This window comes from Oncorhynchus clarkii, chromosome 1 (assembly GCF_045791955.1).
Source record: "Oncorhynchus clarkii lewisi isolate Uvic-CL-2024 chromosome 1, UVic_Ocla_1.0, whole genome shotgun sequence".
NCBI lineage: Eukaryota > Metazoa > Chordata > Actinopteri > Salmoniformes > Salmonidae > Oncorhynchus > Oncorhynchus clarkii.
The window spans coordinates 215293-227494 of NC_092147.1; the positions used below are offsets into that span (position 1 = coordinate 215293).

The 12202-nt window shown below is 40.9% G+C and overlaps 1 protein-coding gene across 1 annotated transcript in view; it reads right to left on the reverse strand.

Moving 5' to 3' along the window:
• The window catches only part of LOC139411482 (cyclin-dependent kinase-like 5), a 179715-nt gene that overhangs the window by 29425 nt on the left and 138088 nt on the right, over positions 1-12202 (reverse strand). Inside the window, exons 14-15 of the mRNA XM_071157959.1 lie at positions 11789-11903; positions 782-890 (exon numbers count right to left, since the gene is read on the reverse strand). Of these exons, the coding sequence (XP_071014060.1) occupies positions 782-890; positions 11789-11903 (224 nt within the window). The remainder of the gene's footprint in view (positions 1-781; positions 891-11788; positions 11904-12202) is intronic.

The following is a 12202-nucleotide window of genomic DNA, read 5'->3' on the forward strand; positions in this document are numbered from 1 at the left end:
CTGCAGCAGAGGTAACTCTGGGTCTTCCTTTCCAATCTGAGGTGCAGTTAACTCTAATCAACTTATCCTCTGCAGCAGAGGTAACTCTGTGTCTTCCTTTCCAATCTGAGGTGCAGTTAACTCTAATGAACTTATCCTCTGCAGCAGAGGTAACTCTTCCTTTCCAATCTGAGGTGCAGTTAACTCTAATGAACTTATCCTCTGCAGCAGAGGTAACTCTGCGTCTTCCATTCCTGTGACGGTCCTCATGAGAGCCACTGCATTTGAAGAAACTTCTTGAAAACGTTCTTGAAATTTTACGTATTGACTGACCGTCATGTCTTAAAGTAATGATGGACTGTCGTTTCTCTTTGCTTATTTGAGCAGTTCTTGCCATAATATGGACTTGGTCTTTTACCAAATAGAGCTATCTTCTGTATCCCCCCTTACCTTGTCACAACAAAACTGATTGGCTCAAACGCATTAAGAAGTAAAGAAATTCCAGGGCACACCTGTTAATTGAAATGCATTCCACCTCATGAAGCTGGTTGAGAGAATGCCAAGAGTGTGCAAAGCTGTCATCAAGGCAAATATATTTATTTATTTAACACTTTGTTGGTTACTACATGATTCGATATATGTGTGATGTCATAGTTTTGATATCTTCACTATTATTTTACCATGTAGAAATAAAGAAACCCTGGAATGAGTAGGTGCGTCCAAACTTTTGACTGGTACTGAACATATGTTAACTCCAGAGGGTATGGCAGACCATAACATTACAGAAGAGAACAGCACCCACCGTTTGGGACTTGTTCTTCTTCTTCTTCTTTATTGCTCTGAAGAAGCCCTGCTTCTCCTTTTCTTTGGTCGGCTCTGATTGGTTCATCACCACGATCTCTGGGCGCATCCTATTGATGAAGAGAACACACTACAGCTGGAAAAACAGAAGGACTCTAACGGAGGGACAGTCCAAGCTGCGCTGCAACTGGATGGATTGGAAGACTAATGAAGGAACAGTCCAAGCTGTATTGTACAGTAACTGGAAGGACAGGAAGAGTCTAATGAAGGCTCAGTCCAAGCTGCACTGTAACATGACGGAGAAGAGGACTCTAATGAAGGAACAGTCCACGTTGTAATGTACTCTAACTGGACAGACTTGAGGACTCTAATGAAGGAACAGTCCAAGCTGTAATGTACTCTAACTGGACATACTTGAGGACTCTAATGAAGGAACAGTCCAAAATGTAATGTAACTGGACAGACTTGAGTACTCTAATGAAGGAACAGTCCAAGCTGTAATGTAACTGGACAGACTTGAGGACTCTAATGAAGGAACATTCCAAGCTGTAATGTATCTGGACAGACTTGAGGACTCTAATGAAGGAACAGTCCAAGCTGTAATGTAACTGGACAGACTTGAGGACTCTAATGAAGGAACATTCCAAGCTGTAATGAAACTGGCGAGACTTGAGGACTCTAATGAAGGAACAGGACTCTAATGAAGGAACAGTCCAAGCTGTAATGTAACTGGACAGACTTGAGGACTCTAATGAAGGAACAGTCCAAGCTGTAATGTAACTGGACAGACTTGAGGACTCTAATGAAGGAACAGTCCAAGCTGTAATGTAACTGGACAGCCTTGAGGACTCTAATGAAGGAACAGTCCAGGCTGTAATGTACTCTAACTGGACAGACTTGAGGACTCTAATGAAGGAACAGTCCAAGCTGTAATGTAACTGGACAGACTTGAGGACTCTAATGAAGGAACAGTCCAAGCTGTAATGTACTCTAACTGGACAGACTTGCGGACTCTAATGAAGGAACAGTCCAAGCTGTAATGTAACTGGACAGAATTGAAGACTCTAATGAAGGAACAGTCCAAGCTGTAATGTAACTGGACAGACTTGAGGACTCTAATGAAGGAACAGTCCAAGCTGCAATGTACTCTACCTGGAAAGACTTGAGGACTCTAATGTTGGAACAGTCCAAGCTGTGACAGACTTGAGGACTCTAATGAAAGAACAGAACAAGCTCTAATGTAACTGGACAGACTTGAGGACTCTAATGAAAGAACAGTCCAAGCTGTAATGTAACTGGACACACTTGAGGACTCTAATGAAGGAACAGTCCAAGCTGTAATGTACTCTAACTGGACAGACTTGATGACTCTAATGAAGGAACAGTCCAAGCTGTAATGTACTCTAACTGGACAGATTGGAGGACTCAAATGAAGGAACAGTCAAAATGTAATGTAACTGGACAGACTTGAGGACTCTAATGAAGGAACAGTCCAAGCTGCAATGTACTCTACCTGGACAGACTTGAGGACTCTAATGAAGGAACAGGACTCTAATGAAGGAACAGTCCAAGCTGTAATGTAACTGGACAGTCTTGAGGACTCTAATGAAGGAACAGTCCAAGCTGTAATGTACTCTAACTGGACAGACTTGAGGACTCTAATGAAGGAACAGTCCAGGCTGTAATGTACTCTAACTGGACAGACTTGAGGACTCTAATGAAGGAACAGTCCAAGCTGTAATGTAACTGGACAGACTTGAGGACTCTAATGAAGGAACAGTCCAAGCTGTAATGTACTCTAACTGGACAGACTTGCGGACTCTAATGAAGGAACAGTCCAAGCTGTAATGTAACTGGACAGACTTGAGGACTCTAATGAAAGAACAGTCCAAGCAGTAATGTAACTGGACACACTTGAGGACTCTAATGAAGGAACAGTCCAAGCTGTAATGTACTCTAACTGGACAGACTTGAGGACTCTAATGAAGGAACAGTCCAAGCTGTAATGTACTCTAACTGGACAGACTTGAGGACTCTAATGAAGGAACAGTCCAAGCTGTAATGTACTCTAACTGGACAGACTTGAGGACTCTAATGAAGGAACATTCCAAGCTGTAATGAAACTGGACACACTTGAGGACTCTAATGAAGGAACAGTCCAAGCTGTAATGTACTCTAACTGGACAGATTGGAGGACTCTAATGAAGGAACAGTCCAAGCTGTAATGTAACTGGACAGACTTGAGGACTCTAATGAAGGAACATTCCAAGCTGTAATGAAACTGGCGAGACTTGAGGACTCTAATGAAGGAACAGTCCAAGCTGTAATGTACTCTAACTGGACAGACTTGAGGACTCTAATGAAGGAACATTCCAAGCTGTAATGTATCTGGACAGACTTGAGGACTCTAATGAAGGAACAGTCCAAGCTGTAATGTACTCTAACTTTTGTTGTGTTACAGCCTGAATTAAAAATTGATTAACTAAAAATTCTCACCCATCTTCACACAATACCCCATAATGACAAAGTCAAAACATGAATGAAATACAGAAATATCTCATTTACATAAGTATTCACACCCCTGAGTAAATACTTTGTAGAAGCACTTTTGGCAGTGATTACAGCTGTGAGTCTTTCTTGGTTCCAAACCAACATTTGCCGATTGTTCTTTTCAAATGACTTCCAGCAATGTCAAATTCATTGTTGATCATTGCTAGACAACCATTTCCAGGTCTTGCCATAGATATTCAAGTAGATTTAGGTCAAATCTGTAACTCGGCCACTCAGCAACATTTATTGTCTTCTTGGTAAGCAACTCCAGCGTAGATTTACGTTAGTATTGTGGAGTAACTACAATGTTGTTGGTCCCATCCTCAGTTTTCTCCTATCACAGCCATACAATTCTGTAACTGTTATAAAGTCACCATTGGCCTCATGGTGAAATCCATGAATGGTTTCCTTCTTCTCCGGCAACTTACTTAGGAAGGACGCTTGTATCTTTGCAGTGACTGGGTGTATTGATGCACCATCGAAAGTGTAATTAGTAACTTCACCATGCTCAAAGATATATTCAATGTATGCTTTTTTTAAATTTTTACCATCTACAAATAGTTGCCCTTCTTTGCAAGGCATTGGAAAACCTCCCTGATCTTTGTGGTTGAATCTGTGTTTGAAATTCACTGCTCGACTGAGGGGCCTTACAGATAATTGTATATGTGGGGTACAGGGATGTGGTAATCATAAACAAAATCATGTTAAACACTATTATTGCACACAGAGTGAATCCATGCACCATATTATGTGACTTGTTAAGCAAATGTACCACTCCTGAATGTATTTAGGCTTGCCATAACAAAGGGGTTGAATACAAGACATTTCAGCTTTTCATTTTGAATTAATCTAAATTAAATGAAAAACATAAATACACTTTGATTTTATTGGGTATTCTGTGTAGGTCAGTGACAAAATATCAAAATGCAGTCCATTTTAAATTCAGTCTGTAACACAACAAAATGTGGAAAAGGGGGTGTGAATACTTTCTGAAGACACTGTATTATACCCCTCGGGGATAAGCTACTACTGCATTACTCCCATTACACATGGAACATTCAGAAATGATAAAACAAATTTCATGCAATTCTACTCATTTAGCATTTTTTTTAATACATTTCATATAATTTTAGTCATTTTGCCATGAGATGGAAATAATATTTAGCAATTTGTTAACTCATTTTATGCAATTCTACTCATTTTGCCGAGGGACTGAGAGAAGATTTAGCAACTTTATGAGATCAAATCTAATTTTATTGGTCACATACACATGGTTAGCAGATGTTAATGCAAGGGTAGCGAAATGCTTGTCCTTCTAGTTCCGACAGTGCAGTGATATCTAACAAAAAATCTAAGATTTCCCCAACAACAACCTAATACACACAAATCTAAAGGAGTGAAAGAGAATATGTACATATAAGTATATGGATGAGCGATGGCCGAGCGGAACGGGGAAGGTGCAGAAGATGGTATAAAATACAGTATTTACATGTGATATGAGTAATGTAAGATATGTAAACATTATTAAAGTGGCATTATTTAAAGTGGCATTGTTTAAAGTGACTAGTGATCCATTTATTAAAGTGTCCAGTGATTGGGTCTCAATGTAGACGACAGCCTCTCTGAGTTAATGATTGCTGTTTAGCAGGTATTGTTTTTGTCCAGATGGGATAGGGCAGTGTGCAGTGTGATTGCGTCGCCTGTGGACCTGTTGGGACGGCATGCAAACTGAAGTGGGTCTAGGGTGGCCAGTAAGGTGGAGGTGATATGATCCTTGACTAGTCTCTCAAAGTACTTCATGATGACAGAAGTGAGTGCTACGGGGCGGTAGTCAGTTATCTTTGCCTTCTTGGGTACAGAACACCCCAGCCAGCTGGTCTGCGCATGCAGACCAGAGGACCCGCGTCCTCTGTGACGCGGCCGTCTGGGCCAGCAGCCTTGCGAAAATTAACAAGTTGAAATGTTTTACTCACATCAGCCACGGAGAAGGAGAGCGAGGGGATGCAGTCTTTGTTAGCGAGGCAAAGAAGGCAAAGAAGGTGTTTATAGTTTGTCTGGAAGCGGGACGTCGGTGTCCATGACGTGGCTGTTTTTGTAGACCGTGATTTCCTGTAGACCCTGCCACATACATCTTATGTCTGAGCCGTTGAATTGCGACTCCACCTTGTCCCTGTACCGGCATTTCGCTTGTTTGATTGCTTGCGTAGGGAATAACTACACTGTTTATATTCAGCCATATTTCCAGATGTCTTTCCATGGTTAAATGCGTTGGATTGTGCTTTCAGTTTTGTTCGAATGCCGCCATCCATCCACGGTTTTAATAACCACTGTGGGTAATGCACTCTCCGAGTCAGCAATATTGTTCTCTAAGGCTGACAGGAACATATTCCAGTCCGCGTGATCAAAACAATCTTGAAGCGTGGCTTCCGATTGGTCAGACCAGCATTGAATGGTTCTCATCACTGGTACATCCTGTTTATGTTTATGCCTATAAGACAGAACGAGCAAGATAGCGTTGTGGTCGGATTTGCCAAAGGGAGGGCGGAGGAATGGTATGCATCTTGCAAGTTAGAGTAGCAGTGGTCGATAGTCCACTGCTCAAAAAAATAAAGGGAACACTAAAATAACACATCCTAGATCTGAATGAATGAAATATTCTTATTAAATACTTTTTTCTTTACATAGTTGAATGTGCGGACAACAAAATCACACAAAAATGATCAATGGAAATAAAATGTATCAACCCATGGAGGTCTGGATTTGGAGTCACACTCAAATTAAAGTGGAAAACCACACTACAGGCTGATCCAACTTTGATGTAATTTCCTTAAAACTAGTCAAAATTAGGCTCAGTAGTGTGTGTGGCCTCCACATGCCTGTATGACCTCCCTACAATGCCAAGGCATACTCCTGATGAGGTGGCGGATGGTCTCCTGAGGGATCTCCTCCCAGACCTGGACTAAAGCATCCGCCAACTCCTGGACAGTCTGTGGTGCAACGTGGCGTTGGTGGATGGAGCGAGACATGATGTCCCAGATATGCAGAATTGGGGAACGGGCGGGCCAGTCCATAGCATCAATGCCTTCCTCTTGCAGGAACTGCTGACACACTCCAGCCACATGAGGTCTAGCATTGTCTTGCATTAGGAGGAACCCAGGGCCAACCGCACCAGCATATGGTCTCACAAGGGGTCTGAGGATCTCATCTCGGTACCTAATGGCAGTCAGGCTACCTCTGGCGAGCACATGGAGGGCTGTGCGGCCCCCCAAAGAAATGCCACCCACACCATGACTGACTGTTAAGGGAATTTTTATCAATGATGACTAATTATGTATATATTGCAATCAGGACTGACTAGTTCAAATGCTATTATGTACTGTACATCATTAATTTTCTCTCTTGCTCCCATTCCCAATTGTATATAATATAGTCAGGAGTTATGTAACAATGACGGTCTGTTCCTTTGTACAAATGAATGAACTATCTCCAGATGGCAGGGACGGACTATCTCCAGACTGTCTAGAATGGCGAGGAGGGAAGGCTCGAGAACTATAGGGCCTCTCTACCGGTGTCATGAAGAGATAGAACATTTAGAAAACGCTGAGGTCATTTTCAGTTTATAACCTGTGGAAAAATGTGTATGTACCAGTACTCTCTTGAATTAAACACTGTTACCTGACTTTTAAGACCGGGGCTCTGTCCATTCTTATAAAAATATTGGGTCTTACAATCCCTTAGAATGCATTGACAGAGTATTTAATTCTGATTTGGGAAACAATACAGAGGAATTTAGAATTCCTTCAACACTGACCCACCGCCAAACCGGTCATGCTGGAGGATGTTGCAGGCAGCAGAACGTTCTCCACGGCGTCTCCAGACTGTCACATGTGCTCAGTGTGAACCTGCTTTAATCTGTGAAGAGCACAGGGCGCCAGTGGTAAATTTGCCAATCTTGGTATTCTCTGGCAAATGCCAAACGTCCTGCACAGTGTTGGGCTGTAAGCAAAACCCCCACCTGTGGACGTCGGGCCCTCATACCACCCTCATGGATTCTGTTTCTGACCGTTTGAGCAGACACATGCACATTTGTGGCCTGCTGGAGGTCATTTTGCAGGGCTCTGGCAATGCTCCTCCTTGCACAAAGGCGGAGGTAGCGGTCCTGCTGCTGGGTTGTTGCCCTCCTACGGCCTCCTCCACGTCTCCTGATGTACTGGCCTGTCTCCTGGTAGCGCCTCCATGCTCTGGACACTACGCTAACAGACACAGCAAACCTTCTTGCCACAGCTCGCATTGATGTGCCATCCTGGATGAGCTGCACTACCTGAGACACTTGTGTGGGTTGTAGACTCCGTCTCATGCTACCACTAGAGTGAAAGCACCGCCAGCATTCAAAAGTGACCAAAACATCAGCCAGGAAGCATAGTAACTGAGAAGTGGTCTGTGGTCACCACCTGCAGAACCACTTCTTTATTGGGGGTGTCTTGCTAATTGCCTATAATTTCCACCTGTTGTCTATTCCATTTGCACAACAGCATGTGACATGTATTGTCAATCAGTGTTGCTTCCTAAGTGGACAGTTTGATTTCACAGAAGTGTGATTGACTTGGAGTTATTGTGGTGTTTAAGTGTTCCCTTTATTTTTTTGAGCAGTGTATTAGCCCTGCGAGTCGTGCAATCAATATGCTGATAGACTTTAGGTAGCCTTGTTCTCACATTTGCTTTGTTAAAATCCACATCCACAATAAATGCAGCCTCCGGATATATAGTTTGCAGTTTACATAGAATCCAGTGAAATTTTTTGAGGGCCATCTTGGTGTTCGCTTCAGGGGGAATGTACACAGCTGTGACTATAACTGACGAGAATTCTCTTGGTAGGTAAAATGGCCGGCATTTGATTGTAAGGAATTCTAGGTCGGGTGAGCAAAAGCACTTGAGTTCCTGTATGTTGTTATGATTACCCCATGAGTCGTTAATCATAAAATATACACCCCCACCCTTCCTCTTCTCAGAGAAGTGTTTATCTCTGTCGGTGTGATACATGGAGAAGCCCGGTGGCTGTACCAATTCCAACAACATATCCAGAGAGAGCCATGTTTCCGTGAAACAGAGAATGTTACAATCTCTGATGTCTCTCTGGAAGGCAACCCTTGCTCGAATTTCGTCTACCTTGTTGTCAAGAGACTGGACATTGGCGAGTACTATACTCGGGAGCGGTGAGCGATGTGCACGTTTACGGAGCCTGACCAGAAGACTGCTCCATCTGCCCCCTCTGCGGCGCCATTGTTTTGGGTCGGCTACTGGGATCAGATCCACTGTCCTAGGTGTTGGTCCGAACAGAGGATCCACTTCGGGAAAGTCGTATTCCTGGTCGTAAGTTGACGTTGCTCTTATATCCAATAGTTCTTCCCGGCTGTATGTAATAAGACTTAAGATTTCCTGGAGTAACTATGTAAGAAATAACACATAAAAAAAATACTCCATAGTTTCCTAAGAACGCGAAGCAAGGCGACCATCTCTGTCAGTGCCATTTAGCAGGATTACATTAATTTCTATTCATTTTACAATGAGACAGCAAGGAGATGTGGCAATTTTTTTACACAGAAGATGTAGCATTTTATAACTTATTATGTGCAATTCTACTCATTTCGCCATGGGATGGAGAGACGATTTTGGAATTTCACAAGAAATCTCATTCAATTTTACTCATTTTGCAATGGGGCGGGAGAGAAGATGTAGCAATTTTATAGCTAATTACATGCAATTCTACTCACTTTGCCATGGGGCAGAGAGAAGATTTAGCAAAAGTATAACACATTTCATGTAATTTACTCATTTTGCCATGGAGAGGAGAAAAGATTTGGCAATTTTATAAATAATTGCATGCAATTTTACTCATTTTACAATGGAATGGAGAGAATATTAAGCAATTATTTTACTATTTCTATTCATTCTACAACAGAGCAGAGCGAAGATTTAGCAATTTTATAAATAATTTCATGCAATTCTACTAATTTTGCCAACCGGTGAAGAGAAGACTGAAATTTTGTAGCAAATTTCATGTGATTCTACTCATGTGGCAATGAGGCAGAGAAAATATTTAGCAAATGTATAACTCATTTACAACAGAGCAGAGAGAAGATTTAGCAATTTTAGAAATAATTTAATGCAATTCTACTCATTTTGACATGGGGCCGAGAGAAAATTTTGCATATATTTTTTGGGGGGACAAATTTCATGCAATTCTACTAATTTTACCAAGGGCGGAGAGAAGATTTAGCAAATGTATAACTCATTTCATGCAATTCTTCCCATTTTGCCATGGGCGGAGAGAAGACAACAGTTTCATAAAAAATGTCATCGTAAGTCTACTAATTTTGTCAAGGGCCAAAGAGAAGGTGTAGCAATTTTATAACTAATTATATACAATTCTACTCATTTTGCCATCCGGTGAAGAGAAGATTTAGCAATTTTGTAACACATTTCATGCAATTCTACTCATTTTGCCATGGGGCCGAGAGAAGATTTAGCAATTGTATAACACATTTCATGCACTTCTACTCATTTTTCAACAGGATGGAGAGAAGACAACAGTTTTATAACAAATTTCATGCAATTCTACTCATTTTGCCATGGGGCTCAGAGAAGATCAATTTTCTAACACAATTCATGCAATTCTCCTCATTTTACCAAAGGGGCAAAGAGAAGATGTAGCAATTATAGAACTAATTACATACGTTCTACTCATTTTGCCATCCGGGGAAGAGAAGATTGAGTAAATGTCTAATTTCATGCAATTCTACTCATATTGTCATGGGAAGGAGAGAAGATTTAGCAATTTTATAAATAATTAAATGCAATTTTACTCATTTTACAATGGAATGGAGAGAATTTGGAGAATGGAGAATATTGAGCTTTTTTTTATTTTTTACTAATTTCATACAATTCTATTCATTTTACAATGGGATGGAGAGAAGATTTAGCTATTTAAAATATATATATGGAATTCTACTCGTTTTGACATGGGGCCGAGAGAAAATTTTGCATATATTTTTTGGGGGGACAAATTTCATGCAATTCTACTAATTTTACCAAGGGCGGAGAGAAGATTTAGCAAATGTATAACTCATTTCATGCAATTCTTCCCATTTTGCCATGGGCGGAGAGAAGACAACAGTTTCATAAAAAATGTCATCGTAAGTCTACTAATTTTGTCAAGGGCCAAAGAGAAGGTGTAGCAATTTTATAACTAATTATATACAATTCTACTCATTTTGCCATCCGGTGAAGAGAAGATTTAGCAATTTTGTAACACATTTCATGCAATTCTACTCATTTTGCCATGGGGCCGAGAGAAGATTTAGCAATTGTATAACACATTTCATGCACTTCTACTCATTTTTCAACAGGATGGAGAGAAGACAACAGTTTTATAACAAATTTCATGCAATTCTACTCATTTTGCCATGGGGCTCAGAGAAGATCAATTTTCTAACACAATTCATGCAATTCTCCTCATTTTACCAAAGGGGCAAAGAGAAGATGTAGCAATTATAGAACTAATTACATACGTTCTACTCATTTTGCCATCCGGGGAAGAGAAGATTGAGTAAATGTCTAATTTCATGCAATTCTACTCATATTGTCATGGGAAGGAGAGAAGATTTAGCAATTTTATAAATAATTAAATGCAATTTTACTCATTTTACAATGGAATGGAGAGAATTTGGAGAATGGAGAATATTGAGCTTTTTTTTATTTTTTACTAATTTCATACAATTCTATTCATTTTACAATGGGATGGAGAGAAGATTTAGCTATTTAAAATATATATATGGAATTCTACTCGTTTTGACATGGGCTGAGAGAAGATTTTTGACTTTTTTAAACTAATTTCATGCAATTCTACAAATGTTGCCATCCGGTGAAGAGAAGACTTTTACATTTTATTGAAATTTCATGCGATTCTACTCATTTTGCAATGAGGCAGAGAGAAGATTTCGCAAATGTATAACTCATTTCATGCAATTCTACTCATTTTGCCATGTGCCGAGAGAAGATTTGGCAATTTTATAACACATTTCCTGCAATTCTACACATTTTGCCATAGGGTGGAGAGAAATATTAGCTATTTTTAATATGATATCCGAGTGAGATTGACTAACAAAATCAATTGGGGCCCCGCGGACAGTAATTCGAAGTTTAGATAGCTGACCGCTAGACTAATTTACCAATCTAAAAAATGCTAACTGACTTACAGTTTAGTGACTTTCAGTGACAGACATAACAAGAGAAAAACTGCTCATGCACAACCAAATTTCAAAATTGCACCTTGTGTATTCCACTATTCTAACTCGTAACAGTAAGATGAGCCCCCCACCCCCAAAAAACGTCTTCTAGTTGCCCAACCCTAATATAGGGAAAAGGGTGTCATTTGAATGAAGCCTCCCTAGTGCCTCACCAGGGGTCAAAGGCCGGCTGGCGTTTGGGATGGTTGGTCAAGGTGCTTCCGTCCACTGCCCCCCCTCCTGTCCCCCTGCTGCCCTGACCTCCGTTATCTGGCCGCGGGGACGGCACTGTGGAGCAACAACATAACAACATAGTAAACTCCACAAAACATTAGAGACACATAAGGAAGAAAACACTACAGGTTATAGATACATAGTAGAGGACTTCATCGGTCCAAAAATATGGACCCGTTGCGAAATGGACCTAGGGCTTTTCTACTCGAACCCAATAGAGACATGTTCCAAATGGAGCCAAGGATAACAATTCCGTATAGACTGGTCGGATCCAGATCCGATCCGAGTGAGGGAAGCAGCAGAAGAGTATTTTTAAAGGTACTTTATTAACCGGAGCTGATAAAAAGCTAGAG